Source organism: Tinamus guttatus, unplaced genomic scaffold (assembly GCF_059628265.1).
Source record: "Tinamus guttatus ecotype Peru unplaced genomic scaffold, ASM5962826v1 Tinamus_guttatus_pri_ptg000439l, whole genome shotgun sequence".
NCBI lineage: Eukaryota > Metazoa > Chordata > Aves > Tinamiformes > Tinamidae > Tinamus > Tinamus guttatus.
In genome coordinates this window covers 1341003-1363587 of record NW_028288973.1, presented here as the reverse complement: position 1 = coordinate 1363587, position 22585 = coordinate 1341003, and the positions used below count along the sequence as shown (strand labels likewise).

Below are 22585 nucleotides of genomic sequence, written 5' to 3'. Positions count from 1 at the left end.
GGAGGCTGGTGGCACCTCCCAATGGATCTCTGCTATGGCCCCACTCCATGCAGCTGGAGTACAATACAGGTTTGGCTATTGGTGTTTGCAACTCTAACTCAGAACAATGAGCAAGCACTTTCCAGCAAGCTGATACATTGACCCTACTGTGCCTGGGACATAGCTGCGGTGGTTGTGGTGTCTCCTTTGCCAGTTTTCAGTGCTGAGCCAGAACTGGAGTTTGGTCAAACGAAAAGATCCAAACACCAAGAGAACTTGTAAGAGAGAAAAGCAAAGCAGAAGCATAAAAAAAAAAAAAGTTTTATTTCTACTTCCAGAGCATGGCTCATTATATATATATTTAAGTATGAGTGTATGTATGTATGTTTGTGTATCTTTAGTAAAACAAACAAACAAAAAACACTAAACCAACAGCAGTCACTATCTAAAGCACTGTACCCTTAGTCTTCTCCCTCACCTCTTAGGCTGGCTGACCAAACAGATGAGATTACTTCATGTTAAAGGTATTTAACAGGGCACAGGGAAGTAGATAGAAGGATTCTCAAATGTTTTTTTTACTGAACTTTGCCTGAAGGAGTTCAGGAGCAGCAGTAGAGCCTGGATGTTATTTCAGCAGGGAAGCAGGGACACATGTTTAGGGATATGATGTTGGCCTAGTGCCTAGGAGTCAGTGAGATGTGAAAAACATTATCTGGTTAAGCTGAACAGCACGTGCCAGCTAAGAAAAAAAGCAATTAGAGAGATGGAAGAGGAGGAGTGATGGGAGGGGTTGGAGGAAAAAGGATGAACAGCAGGAAGGAAGAGGGAGGCAGACTGATTTCACAGTTACTCAAACCTCTATCTACATCAGTCACATCTTCTTTCAGAAAATGTTTCAGCATAACATTGTGGTAGAAATCACATGGTTCATGTAAAGTTCATCTCCCCTTATTCCTCTACTCAGAAACTATCAGCTTGGGACCCTTGCTGTTCCCCCCTCCCTCCAATTGTTTTGAACATCTGGCCTAAAAACATCTTACGATGCTCTCTGGCTAAATGCTGAGGGAGAAGAGGGTCTGCCTGCTTCCTTCCACCATCTCCTCTGCAGGCTTTCTACAGTACTCAGAAGAGCATCTCAGGTCTGACAACATCCCCCATAAAATCTCTCTCTCTGTGAGAGAAGTGAGTAAGGTCAGGAACAAGCGCCATATGAACATAGATCTGGTGGGAAAAGGCAGAGATGGACTTTTCTCAGCTCATGGTTTGTTTCTCAGCTCATGGTTTGGTTCATCCAGCCCAGCACTTGGGTGATTCTGGTATATACTCCATAGTAATTTGGACGTGCACATCCCATTCCCCAGCTCACCAAACCAGCCAGAAACCACTTGCCACTGGGCTCCTTGCAGGCTAATGGACCGCCAGAATCACCCTAGAGAAAGGGAAATAAAAACAGGATTATGGTGATCCGCCAACTTCTCCTGATGGATCTTTACACTGGCTTTGAAACACGCTACTTAATTTTCTGCACAGCCTTTTCTCATGTCTGGGACATCTTCAACATCCCTGGGTACCTTAGGCATGCGGCAAGGTCTTCTACAGAAATAAAACTAACTCATTATATTAGAGCATTCTTTGACCATGTAAATTCCTCTCCTTTAGCCTGGGAATTTCCCAGCTCTGTTGTTTACTTCCGCCCTGTGTGACACATTTCCAGGCTGTCCAAATATTTGGAGAGTAAGGAAGGTGATGGAATTAAACTGGATGCCTGAAGGTATGGGAGTCAGTGGAATTACTTGGGGTTAATTGTAATGAGGGAACACATGAATTTCTGGGTTTGGCAGTTACTGATAAGGATGAGGGGAGAAAGGACTGGTGTAGATAGACAGATTATTTGGAGTGGGGAGTGGGGAGATAAAGAGATGAGAATGAGCCCAAATGAGAAAAGAAGCCTAAGTGCATTTGCAGCCTGGGTGAGTCAGGCATTTTAGTAATGGTGGCCATAGTTGCATGGGGCAGATAATCTGGGCTTGTGTCCAGAGGGGCAAATGTCTTCTCACTCTCACTGTGGAATGCATTTGGGAGATTGCAGACACACCCCACTACTGCTAAATGACTTTGATCCCACAACTCCTCTGTCACCTGGCAGGCATCTTTCTTGCCCTTGCGGTACCCAGCACAGAGCATCCTGGGAGAAATCATGTAGTGATAGGCCTCACTGCAGATGTCATGCTGGATGAGCTGCACATCAACCTTCTGCAACATGTTGCTGATGCGGCCTGTGGGAGGAGGGGAGGGTGGAACATTAAGGGCATCACAGGTGAGTGATGCTTCCTGTAAGCCCCCAGACCATACCTATCCATTTTGCATTCCCCTGGCATCAGTCCCTGCCTTTTAACAGAATGCTTAACCTGCATGCCCTTGCAATCCTTGTTCCTTGAGAGGTATACTGTGGGCACAGCTTGTTTGGGGAAAAGTGGGAACCTGCATGTCTGTGTAGGCATGGGACTGGGCCTTGGGGCTAGGACTCTTCCATGCAGCAGTCATGGCTGAACAGCCCCACAAGTCCTGCAGCGTTGTTGGACTCTTTGGGTGAGGGAACACATGCTGTTCTCATATAGCTTCCCAGACTCTCATGCCTCTGAATGATATCTCTAGTCCCCGAACAGGTAGATTAGGCCAATCTGTGAACTGACATCAAAGATGGCAAAGCAAGCATGATGTATCTGTGGTGAATAGAAACCTTTTCTGCCTAACCCACACCTGAACCTATGTTTCCACCTTGACCCTGTTCCAGGATATCCCAAGCACAGACCCTCTACCTACCGCCCTCCTTGATGGCTCCCCAGCCAGTGATCCAGCAATGAAGGCCAGGCTCAAAGAGATGGGAGGGGGCAGGCAAGCAGATAGGCTGGATGAAGGGCGAGCTGATCACAGGATGGTCCAGCTGGAGCAGAGCCACATCGTAATCATGGCTGTCCTCCTCATAATAAGGGTGGAGGAATAGGCGGTCCACCTTGAAGGACACCTCTGTGTGACTGGTGGCATTTTGCAAATACTTGCCCAAATAAACGGTCCAGACGGAGGGGGAAGCCAGTCTGTCAGATGCAGCAGAGAAAACAACTTATCACTCGAGCAAATCATGATGGCAGAGCCTGGTGGCTTCTGTCATGCTCCTTTGAAGATATCTAATATGCGTCCAATATTTGTTATGGATGATCTGTTCCCTTGAAGCAAACACTTTTTTATCTGGCTATTGATTTTAAGAAACATTTTGAGACATCTCTTTGATGCCCTGAGATGCATGTCCAGTGAGACTGACTTCTGGCAGACACTCACACATACACATCTGGTTATTTTCTTTAGCAGGATGACATGTATATCTAGGTTAGACAAACAAGTGAGGAATGACTATGACAGGGCAGAGAGTAAGGACCGAGCAGAGTAAGCAAAAGTGCAAGGACATGGATGGGAACATGGGGAAGAGAAACAAGATCTGAGAAACTTCCAAGATTCTAAGAAGCAGTGAAGCAGAAAAAGCACCTCTGAGATGACGATATTGAAAGGCAAGGAAGCCTCTTACAGATGCAGGAGCTAAAGCTAGGGACAACAAGAAGACACCTCTGAAAACAACACTTGAGAGTTTTTTTTATATCATGAGAGGGAGATTCTGTTTATGGTAGTAGCAGACAGGAACTTGCCCTGGGTCAGAGCAGGATGAAGTAGTAGAGAACTGGTTTTGGACTCAGTCTGGTCCAACTTCTGTCTTACATATGTTGTGCTTTCTTCCACATTGCCTTCTCTAGGTGAAAACAAACAAACAAACAAAAACAACAAAAAATCCTTTCTGGTTCAGCTGGACTATCTCCTGTACTATTTCCTTCTATTTCCAAACTCTCCTTCAGGATTTACCTCCAGCCTATCACTGCCTTCTTTTGGCTTGGTCCTTCCAAGGCTGGTGCTGTTCTGCTTCTCTTTCTTCCCCTACTTCCTATCTCTCAACCCACCTAAATTCTGTTCCTGACACATCCACAAAACACATACACACACATGCAATATCTAGTAGGGCTATGCTAGTTTCATCCACTTGCATCAAAACTCTCCAAGTGGCAGCAAGATGACCAAATTCAGCTCCCACAGACCACTCAGAAGGCCTATTCCAGTACTGTTGGGCTGTCTTGAAGGGCAGGGAAGCCCTGGATAGTAGGATCAGAGTAGGAACATAGCAGAGGCAGAGTGAGGTGGGAAGTGGAGCTGAGAACTAGCTCCACTTCTACAGAGGCCTATTGCGTGAGGCCGAGGACATTGGTAGCTCCCCTCCCTCATGCTCATACAGTGTCAGAAGGGGAAGTTCATCAGTAGCAGCAGGGAAGGGGAACAGCAAAAGGGTGTAAGTGGTCCATGCTAGCTCACTTGCAGAGAAAAAAAAAGTCTGAAGTCTGGAGGAGATGGAAGCTGGACCAGAGGGAGCAAGTCCTTCCCCCAGTCAGCCTGGTTGCCCGCATGGTGCTGGGCCCTCCTCCTCATTTCTTTCTGGTTTGAAAGAATGGGCTCACTCCCTTGATTTGTGTTTTACTGATGCTTTGGTAGTATGTGTGATGGATCCAAGGACATGCTCTGGATGGAAGAAACTGGAGAGAGTCAGAGTTTGCTCCTGAAGGGGCAGGATGGGCATTGTGGGATCTAAACAGCATCCTTAGCACATAATGCTACCTAAACCTCATCCGGGTACATAGAGATGTTTCAGTGGTTACGACAGGATGAGCCAGAGGCAAAGCAAAGATAGAGCTGTGAAATATCCTGCACTACTGTTGCTTTCCCAGAGCTGCTCTGTGAATCCCAGCACTTCCCTTTTCCCTACAGGCACTTTCATATGCTAATGCATGTATTCATACCCCTTTGGCTTTCATAGGCCAAATCCATTTTCTCCAGCTTGAAGCCACAGGGTAAGCATGTTATGGGTACCAGATAAGAGGTGTAGCTGCTCCAAGGCATTCTCACAAGCACAGTGAGGCTCCTGTCATATATGACATGGAAAATAATGCAAATTCTTCTCCTTCCTCACTCTCCATTCTCCATTTACCTTTCTTCCTGGAAGCAGTGTGCAGCTGAGACTACCCAGCGGTCAGCAATGAGTGTTCCCCCACAAATGTGGCGTCCTCGAACTTGCAGGCTGGCTTGCCACGGCCATTCTCCTTCCACAGAATCAGTACCACCTACAATCCTGCTGAGAGGGGCTTGCAGCCCGCAGTCTGAGGAGAAGGAGACACAGCAGGTTTTTAAGAGAACATGTTGCATCATGCCTGCCATTCCTTTGCTACTTAACTGGCTACGGAGCTCCGCACCTTTGAGCTCTTGTCTCACCAAGCCAGCAGTTGCTTTACATGCTGTCTAGGAAAGTTCTAGTAAACAATCCCTCCAAGTGATTGTCCCAGCTGACACCAGCACAGCCTTCTCCTGCATTCCAGTGCCAGTAGCAATTTCAGCTTGCAGATGCCTTTATGGAAGTACCTTGTGTGTACTAATACTGTCTTGTCAGGGGAAACCTCACAAATATTTCCTTTCATTGCCTACTGAGACTCCAGAAATACCAAGCAGGGCAATGAAAACGAGCTCTCTCCTTGCCAGTATCATGCAGTCATGAGTGAGTTCTCTGGCTGAGGTGTTGTAGAATGGCACTGTTTCGCGTAAGTCAACACAGTTGTCCAATAAGTAGCCTGTGTGCAGGACCTGGCATGTGAAACACTTCTATTTGGCCTGATGCCTCTGCCTGAAGGAAATGGGGAGCAGCTGAACAAAAAGAAGACAACTCCTTCTCACAGCTCAGCATGGGTTGCTGGCTTGTTGCTGCTGCTACTACCATAGTAGAATGGGGCAATAGATACTGGCATCATGGGGCTGGGGTCAGGAGAAGAGGCTGGAACAAGGGAGGGAGGTTGCTTTTGCTGAGGTGGCTGCGGGAAGAGAGAATGGCTTGCATCTATGTGGCATTCTGAACCTGCTTAGCTGATGTGTAATTATATTTCCTCACCACAGTGCTTCTCATCAGACAGGTCCTTGCAGTCCACAATGGCATCACACAGAGGGTTGGGTTTCTTCACACATGTTCCATCATCACAGCGATAGGTAAAAGGCCCACAGGGAACATCTGCAAAAGTGAAGGGGAGCCAAAATGGAAGGACAGTGGAAGGTTACAGATGCATCTGAAAACCTTTGAGTGATATAAAAAAGGCCACATAGAGCTTCCTGGAATGCCAAAAACCATTACAGGGAATTTCCTGAGGAAGGTTAGTCAGCTACAAATAGGTTCAGAATGAACACTGTGAGCAGACTGTGAGCCTTGTCAACATCAGAGGAAGGTATTCATTAGCACAGCACTGTCCTTTCCCTACCTTCATTGCACTGCTCTTCATCACTCCCATTGACACAATCCAGTTGATGATTGCAGACCTTGCTGAACTCAATGCAAGTGCTGTCCTCCCGGCACTGGAACTTTGCAGAGCACACTGCATGGGCAGAAACACCTCAGTTAGACATACAGGGCAAAGCTGGATCTCCTTTGCTTTAACTAGGTGCAATGTAACACTTGGCTAGTGCTGGAAAAGAGCTTCTAAATCTCTTGCTTTGCCAATTCATTCCTGACATGAGATGCAAAGAGTAGATTTAGTAAAACAGTAGGGCTAGATTCCCAGCCTAGACATTTCTTTGTGATGTCTATCTACACCAAAGTCCACCTCTTTCAAGAAATAACTTTTCAAACTTCAGCCTACATTTTAATCTTAGGATTCATTTTGTCAGCTTAACATGCTACTGAGAGTTTGCTGGTCTGTGGAAATTGTCAGCATGCAGGCCCTCAGTCAGAAAGATCTGTAAGGTAATACCGCCCAGCTCAAGTCCCTGCTGTGTACACAGCTAATTCCTTTTTTCTGCTTCCCTCAGACTCACTTAGTTCAGAATGCTGTTTCTATCACCTGGCTTTATGCTGGCTATGCTCAGATCTATCCCAGAATCCCAGAATGGTTATCAAATCTACACTGCTTTCCTGTGAGTCTGCTTAAACAATGAAGTTTACAAAACACACAACAATGGCTAAGGAGGCCACTCTGTAAACTCTGACCACAGCATGTGGAATTTTTGTGGCTGATTTGAAGGACATGTTTACAACACACAAGGCAGTTGCTCCTGGGAGACCTGCAAAGTAGTATGAGGAGAAATGGGGACTCCAGTACCAGATATACAGATTCTAGCTTGGGTATCAAAAACCACGTAGCTGCATTAGGCGAAGAAGCTCAACTGCTTTCAGTGTCAGGTAAGTGATATCAGGGCCCTAAGCGCACCAACAGGCTCTGCAGACTCTTATTCCACTTCATAAAGGCCAGCTTTGATAAGATGCAGATGTGTCATCTTGAAACAGACTGCCATGAGAAAAGCAGTGAGAAGGAAAAGCCTGGCCCCTTTTACTCAAGAACTGCATTTAATTTCAGACCCTTGCTATTGCTCCTTACCTGAGGCATATTGTGGGCATGCCTATGCTCTGCATTGTATCTTGCTGATCCTGACTTGCCTTGCTGACTTCTTTGTTGACCTTTGATCTGCCTTAGCGTAAGGACACACAAAGGCGATGTGAACACTGATTATGAATTCAGGGACTGTGCCATACAGACATGGAATAAATAAGCAGGGAAGCAACAGTGGCAAGAATGTAAGAATGGAAGCCAGTCATGATATGATAAGCGGGATCTTATCAATATGTATAAAAGGGAGGGAGTTAAGGACCTGAGCCAGATGGTCTCAGTTGTATCAAATAACAGAATGAGAAACGATGGGCACAAAAGCTGAAATACAGGAAATTCAATTGAAATATAAGATTTTTTTTTTATGACGAGCAATGTTAAACATTTGAACAGGTTTCCCAGAGAGGTTGTGGAGTCTCCATTATTTGAGGTATTCAAAGCACAACTGGCCTTGGCCCCAGTCATCCTGCTCCACATGACCCTGCTTTGAGCAGGGGCATGGATGAGACAAGCTCTCAGAGGTGCCTTCCAACTTCAGCAGATCTGTGGTTCTGTCATTCTGTGAAACATTTCTTAGTTTAAGCACTGAATTAAAAGGGACGAGCAGGTGGATTTGGGCGTTAGTAAGCAAGACGGAAGAGCTGGGGACTACGACACCAGGGGGGGCTGTAGGCCAGGGCTGAAGTATAGTGTGAGGCCTAGGAAAGAAAAGCAGAACATGGAGGGGGCAACTTGGGCACGGCTTTCTTCCAGGCTTCATGGTGGGTCAGGGGTTTCTCCAGTGGAATAATCTGTTTTCCCAAGCAACTAGCATTTCTGTTCTGGCAGGAGTAGGCTGAAGCTGCCTGGCAGTGGAATGTGGCCATTACGGGTGTGGAGGTTTCAGCTCCAAGGGATAGTTCGGGCTGTGCTCAGGCTACCTGAACCTTCAAGGAGCATTGTGTCCTTCTGCGACCATGAACTGGCAGAGTGGGGTAACTACTCACCACAGTTTCTCTCATCCAACCCATTGGGGCAATCTTTGATTCCGTCACAGGCTGGGACACACAAGCCGTTCACAGAACACAGGAACTCCTCAGGACAGGCTATAAAACCACAAATGAGTGATTAGTCCCCATGACTGGAAACCTCCTTGTAGCAAAGCACTGTGACTTGAAAGTGGAGCATGAAGCTACGCACCTCCCTAACCACATGTGTGCCACAGCAGCATGCGCACAACACTCACCAAACTCCCCAACTGCTGCCACATCCTCCACTCCGCACAAGGCAAAAAGAAGCTGGGTTGTACAGCATGGCAAGGGAAGCTTCCCTGTTTCCCAGAATGTCAATGGACAAGATCCAAGACAACCATCAAACTAGCATGGTATGCCTCTGCTTTAGCCCTGAGTGCTGTGACAAAACTGGAACAGATTATTTTGGAGCTGCTACTGAAACCCTGTTGAGGTCTTGAAGGGTTTGTCAGACACGTGTCACCAGGTGCACGTATACAGTGACTGGTGTGCATTATAACCACCTCTTAAGAGAAAGACTGAGAAACCTTGGAAAGAAAGACTGTGGGTATGCCTTTGCGTGCGTACATACATATTTGTTTGCGTCTTTTTTTGTCTCTCGCTAGCACAATTTCCAAGGTGAGCAGGAAATAGCTTTAAGAGTTTTTATAATTGAAACAAAGGCCATCTGAAGTCAGAGATGTCTCACTGAGTTCCCAAGGCCATTAACACAGATGCAGTGGTGAGCCTGAAGGAGTTCTTTGGCCTTGGAGCCTGGATGCTCTTGAGAACACGAGGCAGGGCCATATGTGCAGAAGCAGTTTCATATATGAATTGCCTTTCTGTGGGAGGTGAGAGATAAGTGGTGTGTGCTTCACTGTGCTTGTAAGCATGTGCACAGAGGGCAGGCAGTATCTAGGACTCACAGGACGTGTCTTGTGTTTCTCCTAACAAAAGCTAAGAGTGCAAGTGGTTGTTGGTAACTGTCTGGATCCTCCCCACCACACTGAAGGGCAGAAAGGCAGTTTGGACTTACGGTCTGATTGGTTGTACAGACTGTAGGCAGCCTGTACCCCGGGGCCTGTTAAGGAGATCTGAGAGGTGAAGGTGATGGTGATGTTAGCAGAGGACGTGACAGGAATCCGCTCCGCATAGGCTTGCAGGGTCCGCAGGCCACACAACCTGACAAGAAAACACAGACATGATGCCCTAGGCAACAAGGAAGAAAGCTGAAAAGGGGAGCGAAGTGGTCCTCTGGAGCTAAGGGAGCCGTGACTGACTTGTGGGGAGGAGACCACACAGGTCATGGGCAAGCAGGCAAAGCAAAACATCTGAAATTATGAGGGAGAAATGGGAAAAGTCTGTAGCCTTTCAAACCCTGTCAGCACATGGGAGAGCTGGTATTGGTCTTGTTCTGCCAGGCTATATCTTAGTGACTGAGCAAATCCCGTCTGAGAAGAGAGTAATTCTGGTGAATTAAGCTAGGGCCTGGCCTAAAATGACTGACAAAGCAATATCAGGAAGCTCCAGAGACAGAAATTAAAAAAAAAAAAAAACCTACAACACATGAATGCTGTGATAGAATTGCTTTCAGAGAGAAGGGAAAAAACGAAACAACTAGAATGGTAGGGGACAGTAGGACAAAATCAGTCACCATATTCGGGCCTGAAGAACTAGACAAAACCAGCCTGTATGTACCATGTCCCAACTATACTTTCAGGTCACATGTGAGTCAGAGTGACCCTTTATCTTTTGACGTTTTCCCCCTTTCTGGGCAAACACTGAGTTCAGGCCGCACAAATCAATTCACTTCTTACAGTTACCTCCGTTAAGTCATGATCTAGAAATTGTAGCGTGACAGTTTAAGAGAAGTGCAGGGAGAGAAAATGCAGAAATCCTAAGATAGGGAAATGCAGAAATCCTAAGATAGGGATACAGTGTTCAGTAGTTTATGGATTAGACCCTTGAGGTAAAAAGCAGTTATTGCTACAGAAGCAGTGGAGATAAGCTTAATGGGATGGGTTTTCAGCGAAGGGGGCATTTTTGTATGGATCTAACCAGCTTGGAGCCTACTTTGAGGACACAGGAGTGCAGCAGTTGTTGCTCTTTTACATGTAGGCAATGGATGTAGCCACAGCAAAGTGCAGGCACTGGAGTCAGGAAGTTTTACAGGAGGAATTAGCTCTTGTTAAAGCAGGAGGATGTGGAGCTTGGTGGAAGATCTGTACGAAGGTGAATGTGAGGGCACATGCAGCTAATACTGCAGAGATGATGACAGGCAGATTTGCAAACACAGGAGATATGGGAGGACACTGAGGTTACACACATAAGAGAAATCTAGGAAGCCTGATGTAAGCAGCAAGAATGAAAAGGCGCGCTGGTAGCTCAAGGCAAATCTCTAAGAAATGTGTTCACAGGGGAGCCTGTGAGCTAGGGAGGTTGAAAAACAAGTAGATAAGCAAGAGGCACCAGCAGAAGCAGTTGGTACTCAGTAGGTGGTGGGATCTCTTTTTTCAGAGCAAAGGATCTGCAGGTATTTAATTCCAGCTCCTAGGGTTGGGAAATGAGAGGAACCAGAGCTCCAGCACACACCTTCTATTTTGAATTATCCACTGGCCTTGGGTACAGGGCAGGTCATATTTCTGTCTGCTGAGCGCATAGGCATCAAACCACAGGGTGACCCCATAGTCAAGAGATGGGACCTGCAAGAGAAGGCATGCAGAAGAGATGAGAGGCAGCTCCTGTGAATTCTGCAGCCCTCGAGAGGCAAAAGAAATGGGTAGGATATATATGAAAGGGAAGCTACCAATTCACACATGGCAGACAAAAAGGAAACATTATCCAAACGAGAACCACGCCATACCCCAGGGTAGGTGTTGCTGCTTTTAAAACATGGTAATTTCTAGTAATCGTGTTCTGTCTTGAAGAACTCCAGTAGATTTGGGATTTCAGATTCTTCCTCAACTACAGCATCTCTACTCTGGCATGCAGTATTAAATGCCCTTCAGTAACATTCACCGTGGGAAGTCTAGGCTGGTTGCCACCCACTGCTTGCATTTCATGACCTTCTCATCAAAAGTGATCCTAAATGCTGGGCCCCCCTTTACGTGGGGAGGACCAAATGGGTTTCAGGAAGGAATGGATGCTCCTGTGAGAGCTGGTTCTTACCGTCAAGTGCCATGTGCAGTGTGTGTTGGGTGAATAGTAACTTGGGTAGTGTGGCGTGCCAATCTTCCCCTGCAGCTTCAGGCCTTCCCGTAGGGTTATATTCACTTTGCAGGCTGTAAATACAGACATTTAAAGACCTATTGCCTGTCAGCTCAACCTCAGCCTAAGAACACCATGTCCTCATCCCCTTTTAGGAGGGGACTGTAAGACCTGATGTTAAATTAGAGGCCAATTGGATGTTCCACCATCCCCCTACAAAAGGCCACTTCTACCTAGCAAGACTTTCAGCCTTATCCTCCTCAGAGAATGATTGTAATACTGTACTTTACTGCTTTAGACTCTACCTGTACCTTTAGAAATTTACCTGTTAGTGGAGCTAGATGTGCTGTCCAGGCCACAAGTGGTCTGTCCATACACAAGAACCTGGTGTTGTTCCTGAGGTATTATGATCACTCATGGTTTGCTCATCAAAGCTTGATCTGTAAAGCCTTGTGCTCGACACTAATGAATTCAAGTCGAGGTGCAATTTTGAACCTTCTTTTTATTGACCACCGCTACCATTGCAATCTTGAGTGAATTCTGCCCCTAATGGAGATGCAGTATCTCTAGAAGTAGTAATATTATAAGAGGTAAGCTATCTCCTTCCTCTATCTATTGCCTTTTTCCTCTAGATTTCATCACCTTTGAGGGGCACAGCCTGTGCAGAGAGGATGAAGGGGTCATAATAGCTGTACATGGCTTTCTTCCACACAATGGACATCGCAGAGCCCGATGAAAGGACTTCCACAACGGGCTCCTGCCGGCTGCAACCATAGATTCTGAGGGGAAAGAGAGAGCAAAAGAGTGAGAAAAGGGAGAAAGGGAGTAAAGTGAGCGAGTAAATATAGCAGCAAACAAAAAGAGAGAGAATCACAAGAGAGAGACAAGAGGAAGATATGTTGCATGTGAACATGCCTGCTGTGAGACACTAACTGAACCAAATCAAGGGTTAGCGGAGAAACAACTTGTGTTGCTGTAATCTATCAAACAAGAGGACTGACTGTGATATCCCACATCAGTGACTCAGCTCATCAATGCAGGTTGTGCATCAAAGAGAATTTCCTCTGAAGCATTTTAACACCTTCCCCTGCTGTGGTGTGTCGTGCCATCCTGCCTGGCTTCCCCACCGTGCTCACTCTGATCAGGAGCTACCTACGAGGTGATGAGATGTTTCTCCAGAGGCCCCGCTGCATCATACATAGCCAAGCGATCCCTGCACTCTGGGAGAGTCCACTCCAGGCGTAGCTTGATCATGTAACCCTTGAGGACATGGAGATGCCAAAGACAACTGGAGGCCAAATAGTCAGGGCCCTCCAACTTGAAGACGTCATCTTCCTGGAGATAGCTATATCTATAGCAACCTGAATCCAAAGGGGAAGAGAAGGGAAACAAAGAAATAGGACTTAGACCTCAGGGTGAAGTGAACTGAAAGGAGGACAGTGTAGTGGTGGTGGTTAGGAAAATTCAGTTATGGGATTGTCATTTAGGATATCAGTGTGAACTTGATTTTAGAGTTAAGATGAGTCATCCCAGTGAGCTCAGTTTACTTTCACATTTGTTCTTAGTGATCCCAGTTGTCTGTTACTGGTGCCTCAGTTCTCACAGAGAAAAACTGTTCCCTCTCCCTTGGTTAAGCCCATACTCCTTTAGTCTTTTGATATTAGCATAACACATTTACCTTCCACTTGCTCTATTTTCCTAGCCTCTTTCTCTTCTCACCCCCTCACATACATCCCTGTTTTACATTCCCCTTATCTGTTTTCCAGGTCTCAGCAGGTTTCCAGCTCAGGATTGCTGCACAAAAGTCAGTTTAAATGTGAATTTCCAATAGTATATTTAATGGAAGATGCCACCTATAGCACTAAAAACACTGCCTGAAACACCTTTCATCATCAAAAAGACATAAACTCCTAAAGGACTTAAACTGCATCCAGGGCAGAGCTATGCAGGGAAATGCCCATCTAGCTCGATAGGTTTGCTTGGGATTTGGAATTAGTATTGTTGTATTTGACAAGGTTAATTATTAAGGTGACTAGACAGGCCCTAGGAGTTGATATGTCTTGCTGTGGGGTGTTACAGAGTGCAGGGGTGTCAGAACACAGCACACAGGCATCTAGCTGCTTTATATAGTTAAGATGTGGCCATAGGTGCTTTTGCCAATATACAGAACTGATGCTTCCTTGTTGCTCTTCTCATCCCCCTTCCCAGGGCTTCCCCCCACAAAGTAACAAAAGAAAAAGATAGCCTACCCAGAGTGGATTTCAGGACTATTATGTCTTTCACACTGGATTCTGTTAAAAACGGAATACATAAAGCAAGATAAACAAAAAGACAAAAAAAAAAAAAGTGGCAGTATCTAAATGTTAGCACAGCAGATGATGACTCCCTTCCTAAATAAACTGATGCCCTACAGCTGTGACATGGAGCATTCTTCAAGAGCTTCTCAGCTTTCAGGGACCTGTTTCAGTCATGCCTTCTCCACCCTATGTCACTGGGAAATCTTTCTGGCATCTCTCCTAAGTCTAACATCTTTGGTACATGATTTCCAACATGCCACAGTCTTTTCTCCTTTTTTTTTTTTCTCCTTGCTTATTTCATGGTGCCTTTCCTAGTCCTTCTTCACCATCCCAGGAGTAGCCATACCCTATGGCTACTATAAGCCCTTCCCTATAAGCCACACCAAAGGGGCACAACCTCACTTTCCAGAGAGATCACTGGCTGCCCTGAGAGGTGACTGTCCCACCTCACTCTCCTCTTCCTGGAAGTAGAGTACACACCCTTCCGGGTCAATGGAGAAGGGCTGAAACCTAAAGCAAGTTCTTTCCTATGACTTTTCTTGGTTTTGCATCACACTATGTAAAAGGGTCTCCTGAGGGAAGAAACTTCTTGAAATAGAAGCACAGGGAAGCTTAGGACCAGCCTGAAAGTTTGGCACAGTAAGCAAGTTTAAATGCCAATAAGTAGTTTAAATGCTAATCAGAGCCAGCAGTGGGGAATAAAGTGGGGAATAAAGAATGTGCATATACTCTTTCGGTTCACATAATACTCACTGGAAAAAAAATTAAAAAAAAAAAAAAAAAGGGAAGAAGAAGAGAAAGAGAGAGAAAGGGGGAAGGGGAATTGTTGATAGAGTAGAAGGTGGTCTCTTGTGATGATGACAGGTTCATGAAACAACTACCTGAAAGGAGGTTGTAGGGAGGTGGGGATCAGTCTCTTCTCCAAAATAACTACCAATAGGACAAGAGGAAATGGCTTCAAGTTGTGCTAAGGAAGGTTCAGGTTAGAAATTGGGAAAAAAATACTACACAGAAAGAGTGGTGAAGCATTGGAACAGACTGCCCAGGGTAGAAACATGTAGATGAGGCAGTTAGTGACATGGTTTAGTAGGCATGATGGTGATGGGTTTACAGTTAGACTTGATGTTCTTAAAGGTCTTTTCCAACCAAATGATTCTATGATTCCATGAAATCATAAAGCCCATCTTTGGGGAAGAGAAATGAAGATAAAGCCCTCAGCAAGGACTGCAAGCCTGTACAAAATAGAGCTCCTGACTTTTAGGAGTTGTGTCTTGCTTCATCCTCACAGCTGAACTGAAAGCAGACAAATATGAGACACTAATGGGAATAACTGCCAACGTAGAAGCCACCAGGAGGTCAGCCGAGTGTGAGAATTGCTGTTGGGGCCTTGCCTAGTTCAGGGGGTTGGTCTTTCATAGCTTTTAAACAGAGCTTGCAATTCTGTGGGGAGAACTGAGTAGTTTTGTCATGATAAAAGCAGATGCTGTGGGAAGAGTGAGCCTTCAGACATAATGCAGGCTCTTAAAGAATCTCCTGTTCTGCAAGGTGTGCTGAGATGGTGTTAATGTCTGTATCTGAAAGTAATAAAACTGAGTCCTGGCAATAAAGAAGAGTGAAACCCTGAAGTTCAGTGAGAGAAAGAGGAAAATAGTTTTCTGGCATAAATGTAGCCGTTAGTAAAACTAAAACACTGGAGAGGTTCAAAAATGTTCCTGTATCGGTCTGTGTGCAGACTGTGTTTAGGCATGCTACCGAGACTTAATATTTAGAGCTAAGTGGGTCAGCAAATGAGTCTTTCAGACAATGAAGTGCTAACCTTGCAAAGTTTTCACTCCTATTTTAACCCCATTTCATTTGCTGTGTAAGTCACTTGCTTCAGGTCATCATAGGCCAGCAGTATAAGAGCTTTTGGCTTCAGACGCAACTGCTAGACCATGCTTCTGACTAGCGAGGGAAGCAGAAAGGTCTAGGGAAAGCAGAGGAGCTGAAGAAACTACAAGTGGGTGTTAATTATAAAACAGAAAGAGTTGTGGTCTGCTCATGTAAATCTGCCTGAAATTAATAAAAAAAAGAAACAGATGCAAAGGGAATAAAATAGAACTGTGAGTAGCTAGAAGAGTAGCACCATAAACTTTTTTCTTCTTTTTTTTCCCCTCCAGATTACATTCTGAACTGAGTAAATAAGCGGAAAATACAAGATGGGATGATTTGGAAACATTTGTTATATTGTCTCATGACATCTTTCTTAAGAAAGTTAATTTAAATTGGCTGAACATAAGGTATGGTATGGTGGAAATAAATCACAAGTAGAAAAAATGACTAATAGTGACTGCAGGAGGAGAGGGCTTCATGGGAAGCTAAGGCAGATCCAGAATAAGATTTAATGCGAGGACGTGGATGAGGGAATTAATAAATTTTCTTTGAAGGCACCAAAAAACTCATCACCAGATGAAAACAATTGAAATGTAAAGGGAAAAGTTTGAGAAAATATAGGTGGATATATTAAAATGAGATTCATCTTAGAAAAATGCAAGATAACATTCCCAGGGAAACAAACTTGGAAATAAGAACCCTAAGGGGAGAGAACAAACACAATCTATTTAAGACCTGTGTGATTTGCAGCTCTGTACAGCAGCAGTTAAGTCTCCTTGTAAATACTTAATCCAAATTCCACTGAACTTTGACGCATTAAGTATAGATATAACTCTCAGTCTTTGATCTAACACCAATTTTAGGACACTTCTGTAAGGGTGTCTTTTTAAACAGTCTGTGATTCACTTTGGGTGGGAATAAACAATCCTTGTGGTGACTAGTGGTGACTTAAGTATGTTGCCTTTACTGTTATCACATTTAAGTAGACTGGAATAATCTCCCCAAGGAAAGCAGGAAATCTAATTGCTTTCTGTTTTTGAAACGATACAATCAAAGTCACGACCAGGGTAAGGAATGACTACACAGAAACCAAGCATGAAGAGGGAGACAGAAAAGAAAAACTTTACCTAGCTGGTCATGATTAGTGGTATCTCAAAGATCTTTAATCTTTTTGAGGCAAGGATGCTGTTTTTCAAACTTCAGTGCTTCTCACTGAGAAAGAAATGTGCAATTCTCTGTCTTGTTCCTCAAATCTTTCCTGTCCTCTTCAATATGCCCTTCACAAATGACTTCTGGCCTCTTTTCATAAACCCCCTTCAGCACTTTATAAGCCTCAGCCCATTTCTGACTATTGAGCTGCAACTGAGCATCTGGTACTTACCCAGCAGAACCAGGGAGTCAGGATTGACCTTGTACTCTGTCTGGTAGGACAGGCTGCCTGAGCTGTTGAAACTAGTGGTGAGTTCTTGTCGAAGTGTTGCATTTACCCTCTCGGCAGTCATCTCCTTTTGCTGATTCTCAGGGATTTGGAGAGCAAACCAGAAGAAAAAGGTCAAAGCCCCCTCCCTAACAGAGAAATAGCATGTTAAATATATATGTATATATATGTATCTTTTTTTCCCCACTGCAAGTGAACGTAACATCCCTAAGAATCACTGGAGTGACAAAGCCCAGGGATAACCTCCAGTTGTTTCTCCACAAAGCAGACACAGTTGTGTGAACTTCCCAGTAGGCTGGGCCAGCAGCCACAACCCAGAGGAACCACTGTGAGTAGGGCAGAAGAGCTGTTGTGTCCACAGTGCTAGCTAATGCTCAGTCCCTCAGGGAAGAAAGCCATTTTGTGCCACCTGTTTTTAGTGATTACCACAGGTGTTCAAATTTGTGTGATAATTAGTTCAAGATTGGTCAGATGAATATGCTTCAGGTAGAAGAGACCTGTGGTCAAGGGTTGAAATTAAACACTTAAGACTTCATTGTCTCATTTCCCAGTGGTGACAAGTGGATGATTTACAGCTCAGTACCTTACCACAAGCCATTAATGTTGGGCAGGGTCAAGTGGCAGGAGACTGTGAAAGTTCTGTTCAACCAGCTGGCAGGGAAAATTTGCTGGGGGAGGGGGAAGGGATGTTGAAGCAAAGGTTTTATTTATTTTTTTTTATTTTTTATTTTTTTGTGAAATGCTAGAGAAAATTTCCAAGTGAAACTTTCTTCCTCAATTTAAAATGGAGTTAAACTAAAATTGGAATATTCTATAGCTGAAGGACAAATACGCAGTTATAGTTTTCCGTGAAAAGAAGAGAACAAATTGAATAGGTCAGTTCAGAAGTTCTTTGCACTTCCTTGAACTAGTGTGATGACCTGCAAAGTTGAAGTCCCACGTGTGTCCTATTTCACTGTTAGCATGTTCTAAAGCAGACTATGCTTCTTGTCTGGAACACATTTGCTCCCTTCTGGAGCTTAGTAACAGCCATAAAAATGACTTTCTTGAATTAGAGAAAATAATTTCCAAGTACTTAGTTTCTACTGAGAATGACAAGTAGAGATTTTCATTTTTTCCTAGTCATTTCTCTTGAATCATTGCCTCTGGGGAAAACAAAAACAAAAAAAAAACAAAAACAAAACAAACAAACAAACAAAAACCAAAACACCCTTATTTTTGGCTTTTCATCTTGTCCGTGAATGAATGTGAACTTCAAAACATCCACATGGCTCATGCCATACCCACTCTGGTTCTGGACTGCCCAGCCTGGCCTATTGCTCATGACGGGGACTGCAGCAGTCTGCTGCAGCAGTTTGCAGCCGTGGCCGTAGATTTCAGCTGAACAAGAGTGCAAGTGACTGGGAGTTTTCACATGTGAACAACCAAGAATACTGTGGGTGCTACTCACCCAAAGGCGTAGACTGTACTTGAGTTGTAATATCGCCCCAGCTCTGTGGCATCAATCAGTTCCTTCAGCTGTAACGAGAATGTCATTTCATAACTATCAAGTGATGTTACGGTAACAAAGGACCTACAGCAACTATTTTTCAGCCTTCTTGCTGTACAGACCCACCAAGTCTGTCACTTGGATGAGCATACCTGATCCCTTCCTCCTTCTACTCACTGAATTGCCTCAGGATCAGCTCTGCTCGTGAAATTGCTCTCACCATCTTTTGAAGCTTAGCTGACTCTGTCCAGAAGGCCCTGGACTCTGACCGCCCGAGTTCTGGGGTGTACTGGCGATTGAGAACCTGGAGGCTGCCAGAGTAAAGCTGCAGGATGGCTGTTTCTGGGTGCCGTGGTTTGTAGTCTGCCAATAGAAGACACTGCTGGATTACCTTACTGATATGGAAAAAAGAGGGGTTCACCCCTATGGATGTGTCTGTAATGATCACTCAGAGTCAATAATACGCTTTTGGCTATGTGCTGGGTTTTATCTTTACTAAATCCCATCCCTCCTGTGCAAGAACAAAATACATTAAGCAGTTACCTAAAAAATACCATGTTGCTGTGGCAGTCCCGACCAGCAATAGAAAGGCTATGCAGAGGGGCACGTAGCGGAGGCAGTCACGTGAGTTAGTCTCAGATTCATCCTTTGAGAGGGAGTTGGCATCTTCCTCCTGTTCCTCAGCCTCCATTAGGGGCACCTGGTGACACAGCATACCAGATCAAGCAAGGTTTTCTGCATGCCATTACATCCCTTGCTGGAAGTGCTCTGCTACCTCTGTACTCCTCTCCCAAGACCTGTAGCCTTATGACATCTCTGTGCTAAGCACCAAATATTTTCCTCAGTGCCACTGTGAGTAAAACTATAATCCAATGGGAGACAGGCTTCTGAGTCACTGTCCTGTCTGTCTATGCCTCCTGGAAAAACTTTCAACTTCCAAAGACATCTCCCATTTTTCAATAACTCCCCAAATTCGAATGAGTACAATAACAAATTTCTCTATGGATGGGAGTGTTGCTCTCCCAGGCTGGAAATGGTTTTAAAAGTGGTATTTTATTGACCTAGAGATAAACACAAAAGAAAATCCTTGACCTCAAGTGGACATACAAGTTGCACACAACAGTTCCAGCCTGGGAGTCTGCAGTTGCATTCTGTCTTCTGTGCTCTTTTGCTCTCTGTCCTCAAGAGTAAACACACCCTGCCATTGCCACCAGACCATGAGTCCCAGGGTTAAGCCCACTCTGGCATGGACTCTGTAGGTATGATAGTGAATGAAAAGCTTTCTAACAACCTGTACCCACCCCCCTCTTTCTGCCATGGGACAACTTCTGGCTTCCTTTTTCCTTCTTCCCCAGGCTGTCTGTTCCTAGCCGTGGACTCTGAAGGTAAGAAACACCATTTCCTAAGAAAGTAGTGCCCATCTCAGTTACAGCTCAGCTACTTTCTCTCTCCCTTCCTCCATGGTCATCTATTGTCTTCAAATTGCCCAGCTGCCACCAATGGCTTTGTGTGTGTCCATGACTGGAGAGGGAAGGGACGTGAACACGTCTGTGTGGGAGGGCACAGAGGTCTTGGGGAATGCCTATGCGTTGTGTGTGAGCGTGCCAGGTGGTGCATGAGCATGCTGATGGGAATGCACTAGGGAGGCTTGCTGCAGATTTGGGGATAGGAAAGGGTCCCACATCCATTTCAGTGCGCCTGAGTGCCTTAGATTGTTCACAGGACAGGGCAATTGACTTCTCAATCTCCTTGCTTCTCCTCAGTTACTGAGCGTGAGCCTCAGACCTTCCAGGTTGCCTTGCAACACAGAAACATGTTCGCAGAATGTAAGCACCAAGCAAAACCAGAAAAAACAACAACAACAAAAGCTTAGCTAACACCAAGATAAAACAGTGGCACATGTGCTTGTGCTATTGTACACTTCTAGAGAGACACATTTTGCAAACAAGCCTAACACTTTCTCTTTATGGGTGAACTTTCTGTGGGTCCCCTGCAAGGGTCTTCTGCCTACTGGACCAGACAGAGCAGTCCAGGAAAGCCAGGCTACTTCTCCACTATCATATCCCTTCAGAAACAGAAGGCATAAGCAAAGAACCACAAACCAAAGGGTGGGGGCTTGGAGGGCAGGAAACAACAATAGAGGAACCTGTCTTTTTTAGAAGATTTAATTGTAAGCTCAGAGGTTTCCCCTAGAGCTGCAGACCTACCTCTGAAATCTGCTGCTGCCTGTGAGGCCAGTCCCCACCCCTACACAAGTTGGCTCACAGACACACACACACACACACACACACAGGGAAAAAGAGGGAGGATATCTTTTTTACCTAAGATCAAGGTCTCTTCAGATCAATAATCGGATGTCATGTTGCTTCAGCTCAACCTTTGTCCTGCACTGTCCTGCACAAAAAGTCAGCACGTCCTGTACAACTGTTTTTTTTTTCTTTTTTTCCTTCCAGTGCAGTCTTCTTTGTCTTGCAGGTGGTAGATCTGCAGGCTTTACAGAGAAGATCCTGGAAAATTTCAGATTAGGAGCAACTCCAGCTGTGCAGAGAAGGCAGGAGGCTGGTGCAGATAGGTTGCAGTCCTCTTCAGGGAACAGAGTTGCTCAGCAACTGTTGTATTTCTTAGTTACCCTCCTTGGTCCCACTGGAGGGAGAGGCAAAATGTAGGGTGTGGACAGGCACATTCCCCCAGCATAGGGATGGAACAAACTGACTGACAGGTAGATTGCTTGAAGAGGGAAAGATGTCTGTAGTCTAGTTACTGCAGCTGTAGAATGGATGAAGACAAGGTGTGTGGCATCTCTCAGTGCTGACTTTCAAGACTCCCTCTGTTATCCTTGTGCTCCTTGCCAACTAGTCTCCTGACTTGTTCTGGATTCCCCAAACTTGCACTCGCTTCCCCTCACTCCTTCATGCAACATTTGTTTTTTTTTCTAGTCCCAGGCTCCCCCCACATACCTTGCCTGTACCACCTTCTGCTTACAGCCCCACGGCTCTGCACATTCCCACTGTCTTTTCACAGAAAGTAACCACTCTGCCTAGAGCAAATAGAGTTATTCTGTCAATAAGTACTGGGGAGGAGGGAGGGTTTGTCCCTGTAGCCAATGGGAATGACCTGCGCCCGAGTTCATTTGGGCCAGAGCTCTTTGAAGCTCATTTTGTCAGCTGAGCAAGGATAGCGTTTCGGCTCTGTCACTGATTCAGATTTAGTCTGGCACTGTGTGGAGATCAAAAGTCGTTTCTATAGTGGCCTTGTGTTGGATTCTAGTAGATAAGCATTAAGATTGGATGACAGGCTGTGTTTGAGTGGGCATGCCAGTGCAGTTATCCCAACTAACTTGTTTTGCTATACATGGGAAACTGAGACATGCAGTGACAAAAAGAAATGCTTTCAGAACTGTCTAATACATTTAAGAGACTAAATTTCATAAAACAAAGCAAAACAAACAAACAAAAAACCCAAACAACCACACACAAGTGACTTCAAGCTACAATTCTGCCAGACGGATGAGAACTGTCTGTTACTTGTCTATGTCCTCTTTCACTGGTGGTTCAGCAGAATGCAGAATAAAGAATCTTAATCTGATCTATCTAAGCAAGCATACCACATCTATCACCACAGCCTTTTAAATCAGACAAGGACCCAGAACCTTGATCAAATCTGATTTCATTGGAATTTTTTTTGCTGCAAGTACCCCTTACTTTCCGCTTATCCACAGTGAAGAAGGGAAAGGATGTGGGAGGGGTTTGAGAGTGTTGCTACCTTCCTACAAATAAGATATCTTGGAAGGATGGAGATGAGAG

The 22585-nt window shown here is 45.1% G+C and overlaps 1 protein-coding gene across 1 annotated transcript; it reads right to left on the bottom strand.

Moving 5' to 3' along the window:
- Positions 1 to 1249: 1249 nt before the first annotated feature.
- On the bottom strand, positions 1250 to 19497 carry TMPRSS6 (transmembrane serine protease 6). The gene is made up of 17 exons (XM_088531908.1): positions 19326 to 19497; positions 19003 to 19145; positions 18744 to 18811; positions 17237 to 17421; positions 13936 to 13977; positions 12843 to 13047; positions 12329 to 12465; positions 11648 to 11760; positions 11072 to 11181; positions 9516 to 9661; positions 8477 to 8575; positions 6369 to 6482; positions 6008 to 6124; positions 5060 to 5228; positions 2803 to 3074; positions 2119 to 2255; positions 1250 to 1408 (listed from the first exon to the last, which is right to left on the bottom strand). The coding sequence occupies exons 1-17, from the start codon at positions 19495 to 19497 to the stop codon at positions 1250 to 1252; spliced, it is 2388 nt and encodes a 795-aa protein (XP_088388034.1).
- Positions 19498 to 22585: the final 3088 nt, after the last annotated feature.